The sequence below is a fragment of the Poromitra crassiceps genome, assembly GCF_964638095.1.
Source record: "Poromitra crassiceps genome assembly, chromosome: 1".
Taxonomy (NCBI): Eukaryota; Metazoa; Chordata; class Actinopteri; order Beryciformes; family Melamphaidae; genus Poromitra; species Poromitra crassiceps.
The window spans coordinates 119,223,481-119,243,213 of record NC_139623.1 but is presented as its reverse complement, the minus strand read 5'-3'; the positions used below and the strand labels follow the sequence as shown (position 1 = coordinate 119,243,213).

Here is a 19,733-nt window from a genome sequence, read left to right as displayed (position 1 = left end):
CTCTCACAAATGTAGACAGAGGTTCACAAATGAGAAGCAGTTTGTAAATGCACATTGAGCAATTTGCATGATCTGTGAATTTATATTACAAGTGTGCTTCAAAATAATATTTGTGAAGCAGAACGTGTGCATTTCCGAATTTATATTACAAGTTTGCATACAAATTATATTTGTGAAGCAGAGCGTGTGCATTTCTGAATTTATATTACAGGTTTGCATAAAAATTACATTTGTGAAGCAGAGCGTGTGCATTTGTAAAACAGATCGTGTGCATGAGTGAGTCCGAAATACAACTGCGAAACAAAGCATGTGCATTCGTGAAAAACCCTGCGAGAGTTCAATAGATATGAGACTGTTCTAAGCCCACAGAGATGTGCTCTGTGATAAACTTGCGTCAGTCAGATGATCGCTCGTCGTGTTTCAAGCAACAGGCGTCTTCCACATGGATTCTACTGAAGAATATCTTCAGTTTAAAAGGTTTAACGTAAGTCATTTCTCTGCCAAATTCGACTGTGTGTATATGATTCTGCCTGAGAGAGCGGAGCTGCGGAGGGGACAGAGAGCTCCACACATGCGCCACACCCCCGCCCCCTGGCCCCCTCTGCTTTGACCAGACTGGAGAAGTGCGATGCATTTCTCCCCTGACGCCCTGCCCCTGTGCAGACTACAGCGAGCCAGTCAGTCATGCTCCTTCACTGTCTCCAGCCGCTGTCATGAAACCATGAGGTTACTTTACTTGCGTGTTTCAAGCTGTTTCAAGCAACAAACTGCGTCTTCCACATCGATTCGACTGAGGAATCCAGACTTTTAACATAAGTTGAGTTCTCTCCGGGTCTGTCTGTCTCTCAGGTGTAATAATCCCACAATGATCACGGCTTTGTAACAAGCAGCACAGGCTGTGTAAACAGTGTAAAAGGGGCTCTCTGTAACTTGATTGTGCTGCCCCGCCTCCTGCTATACACTCTGAGGCTGCTGTGCTGATCTCTACCTCCGTCTCCGTGTGCATGTCTGTGCCCCGGCTGGACCCCGAGCCAGGAGCAAAATTAAATGTCACTAGTGTAGACATTATGACATGATAAATAGATGAATGTCAAATTCAAGTGGATTTGGTAGTGTAGGAAGGAAGCAATGCAGTCCGGACTCGCACACTAAAATAATGGTCGCAGAAATGCAGTCTGAAACCCTATGGAGCGCGGGAATGAAAGGCACGCGCCACTCAATTAATATTTGACGAAATTAACCGATGGTTAACCGATTGAGGATGTCGGTTAGTTGAAAGTCAAATTAACCGAAAATCCACATCCCTAGTTAGGGTTATTTTTTGGTTTATTTTCAAAGAGTTTTTCTTCTATTTTATTTGATCTGGTCATATGTAGGCCTAAAGCTGTAGGAAATGCATTGTGTTTAGGTGTTGCCCCAATGAAACATGCCCTATGAATGCATGTGAGTCAATAACTGATGGGACTAATTTGGACTTAAAAATAACCTGGCCTACTTTAATTTGCAATTAAAAAGAAGTGTGAATTCACAATAGCTCTGACCATATATGCGATGTCAGTCAGAGTGTGACGTCATCCACTCCTTTGACATTGATGTTGTGGACCAACCAACCATAACATATGAAAAGAATACGCACATGACTTTGAGGGGTGCTGGGTTGGATACAAATGACAGTAGAAATAATAGAACACGCACACACTTATGCTCCAAAGAATACTTTACTTCTTAAGACAATGTTTCAAGCCTCAGCTCTTCATCAGGTCATCTTACAGCCATACAAGCAGACAGACAAGTAGACAAGAAGACCATACATGGCTTCTGGTGACTTTCATTTCAACTATATACTCTATTGATGCTTGATCCAACCACTCTAATTCTGTTTACATGCAAGTTCTGTGCCTCAGAATCTCCACTAATATTGGCACATAACCCAGGTATCCAAGTGTCTTATTTTGGGTCGTCTAATCGGGTTTATGTTTACTTACTTCACCTAAAAGATGGCATGCAGGCTACGAGGCTATAGGGTTGGGCCAGTTTCTTATACCACCGGTGTCAAATTGTGCTAAAGCTCCTCCTGGTTTTATTTCTGCACACCGGCACCTTGAACCAATACTGTCCTCTGTCATTATGAGATGTGTGGACAACAACACAAGCAGCATAGTTAGACAACTCTACAGGTGTAACCTGATAGCTCAACTCTACAGGTGTAACCTGATAGCTCAACTCTACAGGTATGCAACCTGATAGCTCAACTCTACAGGTATGTAACCTGATAGCTCAACTCTACAGGTGTAACCTGATAGCTCAACTCTACAGGTGTAACCTGATAGCTCAACTCTACAGGTGTAACCTGATAGCTCAACTCTACAGGTGTAACCTGATAGCTCAACTCTACAGGTGTAACCTGATAGCTCAACTCTACAGGTGTAACCTGATAGCTCAACTCTACAGGTGTAACCTGATAGCTCAACTCTACAGGTGTAACCTGATAGCTCAACTCTACAGGTGTAACCTGATAGCTCAACTCTACAGGTGTAACCTGATAGCTCAACTCTACAGGTGTAACCTGATAGCTCAACTCTACAGGTGTAACCTGATAGCTCAACTCTACAGGTGCAACCTGATAGCTCAACTCTACAGGTATGTAACCTGATAGCTCAACTCTACAGGTGCAACCTGATAGCTCAACTCTACAGGTGTAACCTGATAGCTCAACTCTACAGGTGTAACCTGATAGCTCAACTCTACAGGTGTAACCTGATAGCTCAACTCTACAGGTGCAACCTGATAGCTCAACTCTACAGGTGTAACCTGATAGCTCAACTCTACAGGTGTAACCTGATAGCTCAACTCTACAGGTGTAACCTGATAGCTCAACTCTACAGGTGTAACCTGATAGCTCAACTCTACAGGTGCAACCTGATAGCTCAACTCTACAGGTGTAACCTGATAGCTCAACTCTACAGGTGCAACCTGATAGCTCAACTCTACAGGTGCAACCTGATACCTCAACTCTACAGGTGTAACCTGATAGCTCAACTCTACAGGTGCAACCTGATAGCTCGTAAGCCTGCACCAGGTTTCATGTATCCCGGGTGACACAAGGTGTACTGGCCAGCCTGCATTGTCGTTTTCTTCATACTGTCCCTACGGTTGCATGATGCAAAAAGAGATATAAATAAAAGCCTAATAAATAACCTAATAAATAACTTCATAATAAATCACTTAATAAATACATAAATACATAATATATATGTGTGTGTGTGTGTGTGTGTGTGTGCGTGCGTGCGTGCGTGTGTGTGTGTGTGTGTGTGTGTGAAAAACGGCTCTCTCAAATCAAGCAATCTGATTGGCTCACAGCTGTGGTATATTTAGCATATACCACACTAAATATACCACAGTTAGAGCCACTCACTGTGTGTACTTTATTGGGGCAGATTATGGGAGAGTTGATACGAAGGTGAGCTGTTTGGACCCTGAGCCAGAGGGGCTCAGGTCCAACCAGTGATTTAAGCGATTTAAATCGGACTTGTTTAGTATACTTTCATATTTTACCATTTTATAAAAGCAATAGATCACTTCAGACAGTGATATATGCCTATTATACCACGAAGCACGACCCTTAGGTGTGGTATAATAAGCATATATACAGTACCACGGCCTGTCGTGATCTATTGCTCATATATATAGATATATATATATATCTATATATATCTATATAGATATATAGATATATATATTCAATTCAATTCAATTTTAAAATTCAATTTTAAAACTGCTAGTGTTTGGGTCTTATTGCTTGGCACTCCGGCGCCTGGCCAGTGGCCAGTAGCATTTCTTTATACTTCTACTTGATTGATCCAGAACTTGTGATTAGCTTCAGCCACAGGTTTGATTCCACTTTATGAGCTTTATTAAGCGCTGTTTTTAATGCATTCCTCACATAGTCCTGAGGTTCTTTGCCCTTTTATAGCTGGATCCAGGTTCCAAACCCTGTAACTTGAGGTCTGGTGCTGGAGAGGGCAGTCCTGTGCGTGCCTGCGTGCGTGCGTGCGTCCGTGCTTGCGTGTGTATGAGAGAGAGCTGTGGCGACCTTAGGCATTGGATTGGAGTCTGCTGTGTGTGTGTGTCTGTGCGATTTGTACATGTCAGCATAGGTGTTATAATACATGTTCAGTGTGTATGAACAATGTGTGTGTGTGTTTGTGTTTGTGTGTGTGTGTGTGTGTGTGTGTGTGTGTGTGTGTGTGTGTGTGTGTGTGTGTGTGTGTGTGTGTGTGTGTACAGCATTGGGTGGAGGACAGGGGCAAGCGAACTGGAAACTCTGACCCAAAACAATGCAGTCATGCCTGGCTTGCCAAAGAGCAGGGAAAGGAGCGAGTGGTACTGCAGCTTGTGAAAGGCAGCAAGCCGTTAACCTGTGGCTTAATTAGCAGATTAATTACTCTGCTGGGTCATGAGTTGAGTGCACACATCACCTTCATCACTGCCTCTTCCTCACGCTAACCTACCTTCTCTTCTCTCTCTCTGTCGTTATCTCTCCATCTCCCATCATCACCACCACCACTTAATGCCAACTTTCACTCCCCCCCCCCCTCTCTCTGTTTCCCCCCCGTTTTTCTGTTTTTCCTCTCTCTCCCTCCATCCTACTAAGTGGCCGTTCACACCATACGGCGAAGCAACGCTCAACCTAAGTTCAACCTACGCTGAACCAACAAGTTCCATTTAGGCGTCCTTGTTAACAGGCGAGGCCGTTCACACCACCCGCGCTCGTCACACTGAAGCCACGCTCACGCCTTGCTCAAGCGATCGTTCAGGATTCAGTCCTATTTTCCAAGCGTGACGCGTGAAGCTTGAAGCTGCCATGCATGAAGTGAATGGAGGGGGGGGGGGGGCCCGTGGAGCAGCTCCGAGCCCGGCGCTGAGGAAAGGAGAGTGTCTGGTGTGAACGGTTAAAGTCGAACTGAACCCGTTCGTCACGTGCATATGAGTCCATTTCAGACTGAAAACATAGTTTGTCTAAGATGACAGATTGAGAGGCGGGTCATGTGGCCTTGTGGTCTGAGTGTCCGCCCTGAGACTGGGAGGTTGTGAGTTCGATCCCCGGCCGAGTCATACCAAAGACTATAAAAATGGGACCCATTTGCCTCCCTGCTTGGCACTCAGCATCAAAGGGTTGGAATTGGGGGGTTAGATCACCATATGATTCCCGAGCGCGGCGCTGCTGCAGCTCACCACTCCCCCAGGGGATGGGTCAAATGCGGAGAACAAATTTCACACATTGTGTGACAATCAGTGCGACTTTACCTTTACCTTAGTATCATGTCGATGATTTTATTTGACAATTCTGGGGACTGGATTGGGCTTTGGCCAATCCTGGCGTGTTCCGACTCCAAATCGAGTGGGATTCAGTGTGTTGTGGCGCTCCCCTCGGGAAGAGCCTTTTGACGGGAGGTTAGTGGCTGAGTGGAGCTCAGCGAGCCGCAGGCAGCCAGCTGCCTTCGTGTTGCAGCACGTCGGCCTGGAATCTCCGAAGTGACTGTGCGACCCCTGACAACCAAGCTCTCGGATGCGTGCGCCATTATCGCTGCTGTAAATACGATATCCCTGGAATGCGCGTTTTAACGACCCAGTTACATTTCTTTGCATTCTTAGAGATTATAGTTTTTGTTTTTTGTTCATGTTTCTAACAATTGGCCAAGTTAGTAGTTAGTTTATGGGATAGGAATTCTGCCAGATGACAGGCACTAGGCGCCATTTTCTACTTCATTTGGAAGAGACAATGATCCTGAAATGAAGATTTGATTGACAGCTGCATGTCGTGATATGATTGGTTGAAATGGGGTAGAAATTTGATAGTACTAGGTGACGTCAGCAAACTGTACATTACTGTTATCAATGAAATCTTGAAAAATGAACTTTTGATGTGAAAAAGTGTGAAAAACTAAAGAAATTAGATTGTTGTGATTTTCTTTGCGTACATTATTAAATAGGTGCACTGCATACCCAGGTATTTGAACTAAAAGAAAAGAAAAGTCATTTTTGGGTTCAGCTCGACTTTAAGCCCAAAACGCACAGGGAGCAAAACAATTTCTGCCCCTATAGTGCACTGCAAGCATCAGATCTGAAATGTATACACCACAGAATGACAGAACCATCATTATTTTGTTATACCGTAGTTTTGAGCCCCTGTCATTCAGAGGCTATTGCATCACCTACCTGTCTGCCGTGCAGAGGGGGAGAAAAAAAGGCAGCGCTGCGGGAGAAAATGATGCAATCATTCTGTCCAAACTTTCACCAATCTATTCTCATCATGACATCCAGGGATAGGCTATATTCTGCTAGCCGAATCGCCGATGCGTTTAGAACATTATTCTCACTTTGTAGTCTTGCTATATAGTGTAGCGTATTAATGCTTGCTGTATTTATTTGCCGTGAGATTTGTTTGAGGAGCATGGCGAGACAGACGGGGATGAAAGTGGGCAGAGAGGGAGGGTGGGGGGGGGAGGGAGCTCAGAGGGCTTTGGTCGCTGCTGGAACCTCGTTTGACGCTCCAAAATCGAAACAGGTCCGGAGTACGGGCGTCAAGGCAGTTTGACGCGCGTCAGAACGCTCTCGGTGCGTGTTCGGCCGTTTAAAACAATGGGTGGGCTTCCAACCGCTAGCGTCTGACGCTCCCTGTGCGTTTGGGGCTTTAGGTGTGAGCTCACGTTCAGAGTGAGTCAAGCATCAGTTCTGCTTATGGTGTGGCTAACCAAGGCTAACTGTCCATTTCTGTTGCCGTTGAAACATACACTTACATCGCCAAAGCGTGGGGAAAGACAGACAGAACATGTGCATTCAATTACATGTATAGTAGAGTACAAGTATAATAAAGAATAAGTGTGTAAACACCTGTGTAACATTGCAATCAAATCTAATATGCATACTCTCTCTCCCTCCCCCTCTCTTGCCCTCCCCTTTGTCTCTCTCCTCCACCTCTCTCTCTCTCTCTCTCTCTCTCTCTGTCATTGTCTCTGTCTCTCTTTCTCTCCCTCCTTCTACCCTGTCTATCTCTAGCCAAGTCTCTACAGGAGTTTGCAGGAGTCCTACAGAACCTGGAGGATGAGCGGACGCGGATGGTGAGTAACGTAACACTGTCCTGTACTGGATGTTATACTGTGTGGGCTGTTGAGAGCCAGTGGAGTTCACTGCTCAGTTTGCCTGCACTTTAACCCCGCCGTTCACCCAGCAAATGTTTTCACATTGGATTGTTACGCTGCTACAACGGCCTGCATCAACGTTGAAAACCTGTATAAAGTAGTGCCAAAATGAAAGTTGGGATGACATTCGTAGTCGATCTCCTAGTTCCTGCCTGTATAGAGAGGTCCAGGGATGACGTATTTTTGTAGGCTGAATGCGGAAGTCCCGAACTTCCTGGTTCCACACTGTTTCTGTCTATGGGATTTTTGAATGGGTTTTTGGCGATATGCTTCAAATAATGTCTGTGGGCAACGCAAGTTTAATCAAACGCGAACCAAGGTTCAGCGGGATAATCTTCACACATGAGGACCACTTTCATGAGTTTTGTAGCGTAAATGCGAGCCCTAGAAGTAAAATGCTCGAGCTAAGCTAATCCTGAACTACACACTGTCGCATAGGCTTCACGTCACGTCAGCACTCAACCTGGACTGTTGTTGATGTGTGCACTGATTACCTCGGGCTGAACGGGGCTGAACCAGGTGAGGGAAAGAGAATTTCCGTGTTCGCCCTTTGAAGTGGTGACGTTATTGATGTATATATCCACATCGACTCAGCAGTGTAGTCTCATTTAGCCGTTTGCTAGCTAGCCGCCCGTTTAACGGCATGTAAAAGCTTCAAAACTCATAAAAGTGGTCTTCATGTGTGAAGATGATGTTACTAAACACTGGTTCGCGTTTGATTAAGCCAGCGTTGCCCAGAGAGATTATTAGAAGCATCGCGCCAAAAACCTATTCAAAACTCCCATAGGCGAAAACTGTATGGAACCAGGGGCGTTAGCATCGATGATTTCCGGACTCGTTACTGGACCTCTCTATTGTTTTGTTTTGTGCAATTGGGAATTAAATGTCTTTCTGATATTAGTTTGAAACAGTTTCCAAAGCTGTTTCAATGTGAGCTTTTACTTTCTCATAGTGTAACGTTATACATTTTGTAATACATTTTGTGTCCATTTGGGCTAATGTTGAACTTGACATTACAGATAAAATTGTACGCACAATCATGATACACTAGCATAAGAGATGCTACTGTTATGTGTAGAGTATGTGTACGTGTCAATGGCCTTGGTGTGTGTGTGTGTGTGTGTGTGTGTGTGTGTGGGTGGGTGTGTGTGTGTGTTTGTGCCTGCAGATCGAGAACGCCAGCGACGTGCTGATCATGCCTCTGGAGCGGTTCAGGAAAGAGCAGATCAGTGCAGCCAAGGTGAGCTGACCATTTACAGCCAAGAGACTAGCCTTACTGTATTACTGTATATCAGGTAATTGTGAGGTTGCCCTGTGTGATCATTAGCCATAGGACCTAGATGACTTGCCTTACTGTATATCAGGTCATAGTGTGATTGCCCTGTGTGATCATTAGCCATAGGACCTAGATGACTAGCTTTACTGTATATCAGGTCATTGTGAGGTTGCCCTGTGTGATCATTAGCCATAGGACCTAGATGACTAGCTTTACTGTATATCAGGTCATAGTGTGATTGCCCTGTGTGATCATTAGCCATAGGACCTAGATGACTAGCTTTACTGTATATCAGGTCATAGTGTGATTGCCCTGTGTGATCATTAGCCATAGGACCTAGATGACTAGCTTTACTGTATATCAGGTCATAGTGTGATTGCCCTGTGTGATCATTAGCCATAGGACCTAGATGACTAGCTTTACTGTATATCAGGTCATAGTGTGATTGCCCTGTGTGATCATTAGCCATAGGACCTAGATGACTAGCTTTACTGTATATCAGGTCATAGTGTGATTGCCCTGTGTGATCATTAGCCATAGGACCTAGATGACTAGCTTTACTGTATATCAGGTCATAGTGTGATTGCCCTGTGTGATCATTAGCCATAGGACCTAGATGACTAGCCTTACTGTATATCAGGTCATAGTGTGATTGCCCTGTGTGATCATTAGCCATAGGACCTAGATGACTAGCCTTACTGTATATCAGGTCATAGTGTGATTGCCCTGTGTGATCATTAGCCATAGGACCTAGATGACTAGCCTTACTGTATATCAGGTCATAGTGTGATTGCCCTGTGTGATCATTAGCCATAGGACCTAGATGACTAGCCTTACTGTATATCAGGCCATTGTGTGGTTGCCCTGTGTGATCATTAGCCATAGGACCTAGATGACTAGCTTTACTGTATATCAGGTCATTGTGTCATTGCCCTGTGTGATCATTAGCCATAGGACCTAGATTACTAGCTTTACTGTATATCAGGTCATAGTGTGATTGCCCTGTGTGATCATTAGCCATAGGACCTAGATGACTAGCTTTACTGTATATCAGGCCATTGTGTGGTTGCCCTGTGTGATCATTAGCCATAGGACCTAGATGACTAGCTTTACTGTATATCAGGCCATTGTGTGGTTGCCCTGTGTGATCATTAGCCATAGGACCTAGATGACTAGCTTTACTGTATATCAGGTCATTGTGTGATTGCCCTGTGTGATCATTAGCCATAGGACCTAGATGACTAGCTTTACTGTATATCAGGTCATAGTGTGATTGCCCTGTGTGATCATTAGCCATAGGACCTAGATGACTAGCCGAGGGGGGCCGCCTGACACATTAAACATCAGTGTACACAGTGCTAACCCCTCCCCCTGCAGCAGGTCATTGTTTGATTGTAACATGGTTCCCAGATTAGGAAGTAAATGCATAATCTGTGTGGTTAGGTCACCAGAGTGATGCACTAATCCCAGTTTAGCCCTGAAATAACTGACATCTTCTCCTGGCACAGTTTCACCTTGCCTACAAGCTGTCAAGAGTCGGCAGCAGAGGAGTGTTAGGGAAATTACTGTGACTGGTTTGCAGAGATGGGAAGTAACTAAGTACAAATACTTTGTTACTGTACTTAAGTAGGATTGCCAGGCATCTGTACTTTACCGAGTATTCATTTTTCTGACAACTTTTTACTTTTACTCCCTACATTTTAACACAAATATCTGGACATTCTACTCCTTTCATTTTCACAACAGGCCAGTTACTTTAGTTTAAAAAGAGTTGCATGCCATGTGCTATATGCTGACACAGCAGTGAGTGATGATGTTGTGGTTGGCTTCATGTTCCAGCAGGACTTCCTACAGTAACGCTTGACACAACAGGGCTGTGATCTTGTGTCAAAACAGTGGATTTACTTGACTGTGTTTCTGAACAAGTCAGCACTAGGTTAATACCACTTGTGGCTGTCCTGTCCTGTTTCTGTTATCATACTGGGATAATACTGCCACCTGCCGTCCAAGGATGGGACTACTTTAATTTAAGGGAATATGTAATTAGTAGGATTTCCAATTTTTTACTTTAAATGCACCTCTGTAAAATAAGCCCAGGTCTCGATAGCTATTTCCCCAAGTTTTACTTAACTTGACGTTTTAGTAGTTATAGTACACTTGATGATAATGATTGATATGCTGATAGAAACCAATTACATGTAGACTGGCTGTGCATTTAGCTGTCTTGCCCATAATATAATATCTTGAATTATTTTTATGCCTCCACCGGCGATAGCCAGGCCGGAGGCATTATGGATCCGGGTTGTCCGTCCGTCCGTATGTCCGTCCGTACGTACGTATGTCCGTCCGTACGTACGTCCGATGTTCGTTAACGCGATATCTGAGGAACGCCTTGACGGAATTTCATCAAATTTGCCTTAAACATCCACTTAGACTCAAGGATGAACTGATTAGATTTTGGTGGTCAAAGGTCAAGGTCACTGTGACCTCTCGAACGCCATTTTCAAGCTTGTTAACGCGATATCTCAGGAATGCCTTGGTGGAATTTCATCAAATTTGCCTCAAACATCGACTTGGCCTCAAGGATGAACTGATTAGATTTTGGTGGTCAAAGGTCAAAGGTCAAGGTCACTGTGACCTCTCGAACGCCATTTTCAAGCTTGTTAACGCGATATCTCAGGAATGCCTTGACAGAATTTAATCAAATTTGCCTCAAACATCGACTTGGACTCAAGCATGAATTGATTAAATTTTGGTGGTCAAAGGCCAAGGTCACTGTGACCTCTCAAATGCCATTTTCAAGCTTGTTAACGCGATATCTCAGGAATGCCTTGACGGAGTTTCATCAAATTTGCCTCAAGCATTGACTTGGACTCAAGGATGAACTGATTAGATTTTGGTGGTCAAAGGTCAAAGGTCAAGGTCACTGTGACCTCACACACCCAATTTCCAAGCTCTGTAACGCAACATCAGAATCAGAATCTGAATCTGTATGTCGCCGCCAAAAAAAGCTCCGTCTTACCCTGCTTTGTTTTCAGCTTTTAATCTGGTTTTAAGCAACAATCTTACACCACACTTTTAACCATCTTGTTGTGTGGTACCTGATAATTAAATCGGGTGTGCTGTTTTAGCGATTGCATTTTTTGGATTTTATATTCTTGACTCTGCCACAAATCCCTGACTTCGCTAGCTAGACGGAGCTAGCTGATCCAACGGGACCTCCCGGGCTGGATCTATCCTACCAGAGCAAGGAACTCTCTAATCTCCCAGAGCCTTGAACACTCTGTTAGTGCCTGCCTTGGGCTGTGGCTGGGGCTTGCCCTCAGCCCAGGCGCACTGCCCCAGATAGGGCAGCGGACTCATCCTCATCGGAGATCGGCGGATCCTACCCTTGGCCTGTTCTCTGCTACGACACCTACCCCCCGCAGCGGGCCCAGTTTCTGGGCCCTTGCCGGTACGTTTCATTACAGGGAAATATCCCTTCTACTGCACAAGTACCTCTACTACATCTGATCATCGCAGTGGGCTCCTTTCTGGAGCCCTTGCGTGTAAGTGCCGTGCTGTCTACTCGCTAGCACTCTGTTTTTAGCTTCGTGCTAAACCTAGCATACACCATCAACAACAACAGCAGCAGCATAACCGGTGTTCTCCCATTACCTTGTATGCTGGCAGTGATTTCTCTCCCCACAGCATGCCTCCCCACAACTCACCGGTTTCGGACATAGCCACGGTCCGAGCTGAAATCCTGTCCCTTAAGTCCCTTCTGCACGATGTCCTCCAGAGGCAGTCCCACCTAGCCTCCCGGCTGGCCGATCTACAAAGAGCCGCCGTCCCCTCCAACTCTGAGCGTCCTGCTGCCTCTCCTGCCCCTGGTCCATCCTGGGCAACTGTTGCTGTAAGGGGGAGAAGGACCTCTCTCCCCCTGTTTTCCCCTGACAAGGACATCGAAGCCAGCTTTCCAATATCAAACTTCTTTAGCCCATTGGATAAGCTTCCAGACCCGGAGGCTGACTGCACCCGGACGGCTCAGCAACCTCCGGTCGAGGTTCACAAAAAATCCACGAAGAAGCGCGAGCGCCCAAATTCCCCAACAACCCCGCTAACCTCCCAGGGAAAACGAGCTAGATGCGCTAGCCCTCCTCTGTCCCCTTCCCCCATCCCGAGCCCCGCTAGTGCTACGGGTCATCGCACTGGAGCTGGTGACCGAGTTAGCTTGATTAGCTCAGCTACAGCCGTGGCTAGCTCGGCTAATGCTAACAGGCTTTCTCCTGCTCCCAGCATCACCTTTCCGCCGCCTGACTACATTCTAATAGGCGACTCTATTATTAGACACGTAGCCATCCCCAATTGCATAACTTATTCATTTTCTGGACCAAAAGTGCTTGATCTAGATGAATACATCCATCATCGAGAAGTATCCGTCTGCCAACTCTGTCATTATTCACGCGGGCACAAACGATACCAGGTGTAGAGAATCAATTCAATTACAATACGACTATGAAACCCTGGCCGAGACAATCGAGAGTCTGGGGAAGAAGTGCGTGTTTTCTGGCATGATTCCCACTCTCAGGAAGAGCTCGGAATCGTTTAGCCGCATTTTCAGCAGCAACAAATGGCTTCATAATTACAGCGCTGCCTGCGGGTATGAGTTCATTGACCACTACGACTCCTTCTGGAAATCGCCCCGCCTGTACAAACTGGATAATCTCCACCCCAGCAATATAGGAATTGCAGTACTGGCTGCAAACATCTCACGTCACCTAAAGCTAGCCACGACCCCTCCCGCCTGGCTGCACGAGAATCCCCTCAGACTGGTCACTTCTCGTCAGACTCAGCGAAGCCCTCTACTCCGTGCAAACCTCAGCTCTAGCTCCCCCTCATGGCCGGGCGGGCTCATTACACCCATCTCACCTCTACCCTTATCTATCACAACTGGTGTCTCCTATTCAATTCCTGTCCACATCACTGTAAAAAATAACATTCCACTCACCTCGTTTTTCAGACATGGCAGTAACCCTGAAAACTTTTCATCTTTAAAAAATGTCAATACTCCTCTTATTATCTCCGGTGGTCTCTGGAATTGCCAATCAGCAGTTAATAAAACCGATATAATCTCCGGTCACGCCCTCTCTCAATCTCTCCTCTTTCTCGCCCTCACGGAAACTTGGATTATTCCAGAAAATACTGCCACCCCAGCTGCTCTCTCCTCTGCCTTTTCATTCTCACACACCCCCCGAGCCTCTGGCCGAGGGGGGGGCACTGGGCTTCTTATATCACCTAAATGGACATACACGGTCACCCCTCTTTCCCATCTCTCTCTTTCCTCCTTCGAAGCTCACTCTGTCACTGTATCCCTACCCATTAAACTTAGCATCATAGTCATTTACCGCCCACCTGGTCAGCTTGGTGATTTCCTAGAGCAAATGGACACCCTCCTCTCCATATATCCTGAAGATGCCACACCGCTCATCCTGTTAGGTGACTTCAATATCCCGGCCGCGACACTTCAGACCTCTTTTTTCACTAGTTTTTTCCTCATCTTTTGATCTCTCTCTGTCCCTATCTCCTCCCACTCATAAAGCCGGAAATCTGCTCGACCTTGTTTTCTCACGCTCCTGCTGCACTTCCAACCTCACTGTCACTCCGCTCCCCGTATCAGATCACCATTTTGTAACCTTCTCCCTTCCCATCTCTCTCCCCATCCCCCCCCTGCACCCACTCACAACATCACCACTCGGCGTAACCTACAAACCCTCTCACCCTCAGCCCTCTCTTCTACTGTTCTCTCCATCCTTCCCTCAGTGGAGCAATTCTCCTGTCTCTCCACCAACCTAGCCTCCGCTGCACTTCTTTCCTCTCTCTCCTCCGCTCTCGACTCCCTCTGTCCCCTCATCACCAAACCTGCCAGAACCTCCCCTCCTGCTCCTTGGCTGTCCGAGGCTCTGCGTACCAGTCGTACTGAGCTTCGGGCAGCCAACAGCAGTTTTTCCGTCACCAGCACCCACTCTCTGACCCCCCCACTGGTCTTGCCTCCTTCTCTCCCCTCTCCCCTGAAGATGTACTCAAACTCATTATGTCCAACCGTGCTACCTCCTGCCCCCTCGACCACTAAATACCACCCACCAACTAACTAAGGACAAAACAAATGAAAGAAAAGACAATAATAAACCTACCTCCCTCAACTAAACCAAAACCAGGAGAAAACTGAAATTAAAAGGCCCATTCACCCCTACAGCTTCAGATAAGCTATTTGGCTAAGGAGTAAGCTATTTACAAAGTGCCAGAGCACACTGGTTGGAGGAGTGCGGGGGAAGACCAGCAGCAACACCACTCAGTTACTGCTGGCCTCCCCGCCATCTTGCAGAATCCAGGGAGTTTTAAAGGCAGTGTGCTGCGGGGTCGACCAATCCACAGCCACCACCTGCCAATCATTGCCGATTGCCATCACCTGTAGAACAAAGATCCACTCACAACAAGAGCTCTCACTCAGCACACATCTAAACCACATGCATACAGGGAATTAACAAGAAACATAAGGGAATACAATACAAATACGGCCTAAGGCCGTAACACTCTCCCAGAACAATCTATTAGATCCTCTACAATCAGGTTTCAAGCCATATCACTCCACCGAGACAGCCCTCCTCTCAGTCACACATGCCTTACATTCTGCCAAATCCTCATCCCTCTCCTCTGTCCTTGTTCTTCTAGATCTATCCGCAGCTTTTGATACTGTAAATCACCAAATCCTTCTCTCTACTCTCTCTCACCTGGGTATTTCTGGTTCTGCACTTTCATGGTTTACTTCTGATCTTTCTGATCGCTCATACCATGTGTTATGGCGAGGTGCCCTTTCTAGACCCTCCACTCTTACCACTGGTGTACCCCAGGGCTCAGTCCTGGGCCCTTTCCTTTTTCTTCTTTACATCAGATCGCTCGGCCATGTGATAGCCTCTCACGGTTTCTCCTACCATTGTTACGTCGATGACACGCAACTTTTCCTTTCTTTTCCCCCCTCCGACACCCAAATTGAAGCCCGCCTCGCCTCCTGCCTCAATGACATCGCAGCCTGGATGTCCGCACACCATCTCAAACTGAACATTGACAAAACTGAGCTCCTCTTCCTCCCTGCTAAACACTACCGTACTGCCCTCTCAAACAGTTAAAAACCTTGGCGTAATCCTTGATAACCAGCTATCTAACTCAACCTTCATCGCAGCCACTGCCCGCGCCTGCAGATTTTCACTTTATAACATCCGTAGGATTCGGTCCTGTCTCTCAATAGAGGCGACTCAACTCCTGGTCCAGGCATTGGTTCTCTCCCGCATGGAAACAATTTTCACCATTTTGTGACATTTTATAAACCAAACAACTAACTAATCGATTAACCGAGAAAATAATTGACAGATTAATCGACAATGAAAATAGCCGTTAGTTGCAGCCCTACTGATTTTAGTTATTAAAGGAAACCAGACAGTCTACCTTTCTTCCAGTGGAATTTCTCTTTTAGACAACATGGTGACTTGAAAGCCATGGAGACATAGGAGAGTGTGTATTTCTTTATTTCTATTTTTTTTTTACAAAAAATGAGCACTGCAAAATGACAAAAACAATTTCCAGAAATGGCCAGATTATAGTGAAGCTGAAAACATACAGAGAGAGGCAGGCCGGCCACAGAGGACTAGTTGTTTGGAGGAGCATTCATCATCTGTAATGCGTTCTACAGCTGTTGTGCGTTCCTCTCGCCCTGAGAGTTCTACTTCCTGTCGAAGCTGGCCGGGCCCAGAGCCATGTAGATGGAAGAGTCCCGACATCTCCATTCACTCCAATGGACCAGTTTTTTACTCTCAAGAGTTCCAGGAAGTAAGGTCCTGGATTAAGCAGCACTGTCAAGTTGCAGCAAAATAGACAGTTTGTGTTGTACTCTGAAAGTTTTATTTTTTTCTTGAATCAAATTGTACATTATCAGCTTTATTTTAGCATGCAAAAGTAGCGCGAGACCCATTACTGGCTGTTCATTGGCTAATGAGTCTCGCATTTTGGTCCTCCACTGACGCCACTCTCTCTCTAGAGGACACTAGCCATGCCATGAAAGACCTGTGTCATGTGACTGGAGCAGAAGTTGACATCACGTCATGTTGTAATGAGCATAACTCTCGCTTCATTCACAAATAACTGAAAGGGCATTATTGTTTTTTCATCACGCTAAACGTTTTGTTTCCGATATGGCAGATGTTTCTCAAATACCAGTAAACTAAAAATAAAAAATTAATTCCTGTTATTATTGAGACTGACGGGTCAGGTTAAGGGCCATGAGTGAGCACATGCATACAGTTTATTTGTTCCAGTGAGGTGTAGAAAGTACTCAAATGCTTTACTTAAGTAAAATCATAGAAGTATTAGCAGTGAAAGGTCCTTAGGTATCAAACGTAAAAGTACTCATTCTGAACAATGGTCCCTTTCAGAGTGTTAAATTATTGATGCATTAACCTGAGTTACTATGAAGTCACAAAATACTGCCAATACTGTACCTCGAAATTGTTCTGAAGGACTGCACTTGTAAATGTAGTTAATAGAGAGGCAAAGTGGAACGTCACTTCCTGCTTCAGCACTGCACCAGAGATTTTCATCTGCCTTTTTATTTTCCCATAGACATTTCGTACAATGCTTATAAAATAGTTTTCCTTCGTCAAACCAAACAGTTTAGTAATTGGGAGAGAGCGTAGAAAATTTCAAATTTCAACATAAAAAAACATTTTATTTAAACCCGCAATTTTTTTTAAACGTTTTGGTCCCAGTGAAATGTTATGCGATCTCTCCTGTTTCTAAATATATCTGTACCGTTTGGTTTGAACCAGTACAACTATGTTTATACGCATTTTACGAAATGTGTATGGGAAAATAAATGGCGGATGAAAATCTCTGGTACAGTGCTGAAGCAGGAAGTAGGCACTTTGCCTCTCTATTACTTTCCATCTCTGGGTAGCTTATGGGATCAACCAGCATTTTATAGCAACGAAATGTTAAAAAAAGGGACTTCACATTGCTGCACCTGCATTGCTGTTGATGCATTTTCCTAAAGCCCCAGTCTCTTTAGCCTGGTCGTATTTTGTGTTAGCATGAGGAAATTAACTAATATCCACAGGTCTCTCTGGGAGAGGCTGCATTTAAGAAAGAGAGACCCACCCTGATCTCTCTCTCCCTCCTGTGTGTGTGTGTGTGTGTGTGTGTGTGTGTGTGTGTGTGTGTGTGTGTGTGTGTGTGTGTGTGTGTCTGTGTGTGGGTGGGTGGTTTTTTTTTTTTTGCGTGCGTGCGTGCATGCATGCGGTCAGCTCCCTATTCTCGTTTCCCCATCTGCTTGAATTGCATCAAGCTTGACATTTGTTTCTTAGTGAAATCTAAATAGTAAAGTTGATGCCTACAGTATGTATGAATTTCACCCTTTCCGCCAAGGCAAAAAGGGTGGCTACTTTAAAGAATCTTAAATAACTTAGAGTTTTGATTTGATTAGCACTTTTTTGGTCACTGCAGCATAATTCTGTTTGTGTTATTCCATAGTTTCATAGTCTTTACTGGTAGTCAGAAAAAAGCAGTACAACTATTTTTCTTTTGCTCCTGTCTGCTTTCCTTGTCTGTTTGGACACTTGTCAGTCTCGCTATGGCTGGGCACTATATCAATACCGATGTTGTGATGTGAGACAAGACATCCTCTTAGATTTGGGATAAATATGGTAACATGGTGATATGGCACAAGTGTTGTCTTTTCCTGCTTTTAAAGGCTACATTACAGTAAAGTGATGTCATTTTCTGAACTTACTAGACTGTTCTATTATTTGCCTTTACCCACTTAGTCATTATATTCACATTACTGATGATTATTTATCCAAAATATCATTGTGTATTTGGGGAAAGCACCAATAGTCATCCCTACAATATCGTCGCAATATCGATATATCGAGGTGTTTGGTCAAAAATATTGTGGTATTTGATTTTCGCCCAGCCCTAAGTCTCGCATGTATCTTTCTCTGTCTGTAAGCTTGAAAGACAAACACCCCCCGTTCTACCTGCCTCTGTATGTTTCTCTGTCTGTAAGCTTGAAAGAGACACCCCCCGTTCTACCTGTCTGTGTCTGTATGTTTCTCTGTCTGTAAGCTTGAAAGAGACACCCCCCGTTCTACCTGTCTGTGTCTGTATGTTTCTCTGTCTGTAAGTTTGAAAGAGACACCCCCCGTTCTACCTGTCTGTGTCTGTATGTTTCTCTGTCTGTAAGTTTGAAAGAGACACCCCCCGCTCTACCTGTCTGTGTCTGTATGTTTCTCTGTCTGTAATCTTGAAAGAGAGACCCCCCACTCTACCTGTCTCTGTCGGTATGTTTCTCTGTCTGTAATCTTGAAAGAGACACCCCTTCACTCTACCTGTCTCTGTCTGTATGTTTCTCTGTCTGTAATCTTGAAAGAGACACCCCCCACTCTACCTGTCTCTGTCTGTAAGTTTCTCTGTCTGTAATCTTGAAAGAGAGACCCCCCACTCTACCTGTCTCTGTCGGTATGTTTCTCTGTCTGTAATCTTGAAAGAGACACCCCTTCACTCTACCTGTCTCTGTCTGTAAGTTTCTCTGTCTGTAATCTTGAAAGAGAGACCCCCCACTCTACCTGTCTCTGTCTGTAAGTTTCTCTGTCTGTAATCTTGAAAGAGAGACCCCCCCACTCTACCTGTCTCTTTCTGTATGTTTCTCTGTCTGTAATCTTGAAAGAGACACCCCCCGCTCTACCTGTCTCTGTCTGTATGTTTCTCTGTCTGTAATCTTGAAAGAGACACCCCCACTCTACCTGTCTGTGTCTGTATGTTTCTCTGTCTATAATCTTGAAAGAGACACCCCCCACTCTACCTGTCTCTGTCTGTATGTTTCTCTGTCTATAATCTTGAAAGAGAGACCCCCCCCGCTCTACCTGTCTCTGTCTGTATGTTTCTCTGTCTATAATCTTGAAAGAGACACCCCCGCTCTACCTGTCTCTGTCTGTATGTTTCTCTGTCTATAATCTTGAAAGAGAGACCCCCCGCTCTACCTGTCTCTGACTGTATGTTTCTCTGTCTGTAATCTTGAAAGAGACACCCCTTCACTCTACCTGTCTCTGTCTGTATGTTTCTCTGTCTATAATCTTGAAAGAGACACCCCCCGCTCTACCTGTCTCTGACTGTATGTTTCTCTGTCTGTAATCTTGAAAGAGACACCCCTTCACTCTACCTGTCTCTGT

At 45.2% G+C, this 19,733-nt stretch overlaps 1 protein-coding gene across 1 annotated transcript in view; it reads left to right on the top strand.

The window, feature by feature from the left end:
* Positions 1-19,733, top strand: part of LOC310785637 (rho GTPase-activating protein 26-like) — a gene marked incomplete at its 5' end in the record, with an annotated part of 276,223 nt that overhangs the window by 122,935 nt on the left and 133,555 nt on the right. The window contains 2 exons of the mRNA XM_083646781.1: positions 7,060-7,121; positions 8,371-8,442. Of these exons, the coding sequence (XP_083502907.1) occupies positions 7,060-7,121; positions 8,371-8,442 (134 nt within the window). The remainder of the gene's footprint in view (positions 1-7,059; positions 7,122-8,370; positions 8,443-19,733) is intronic.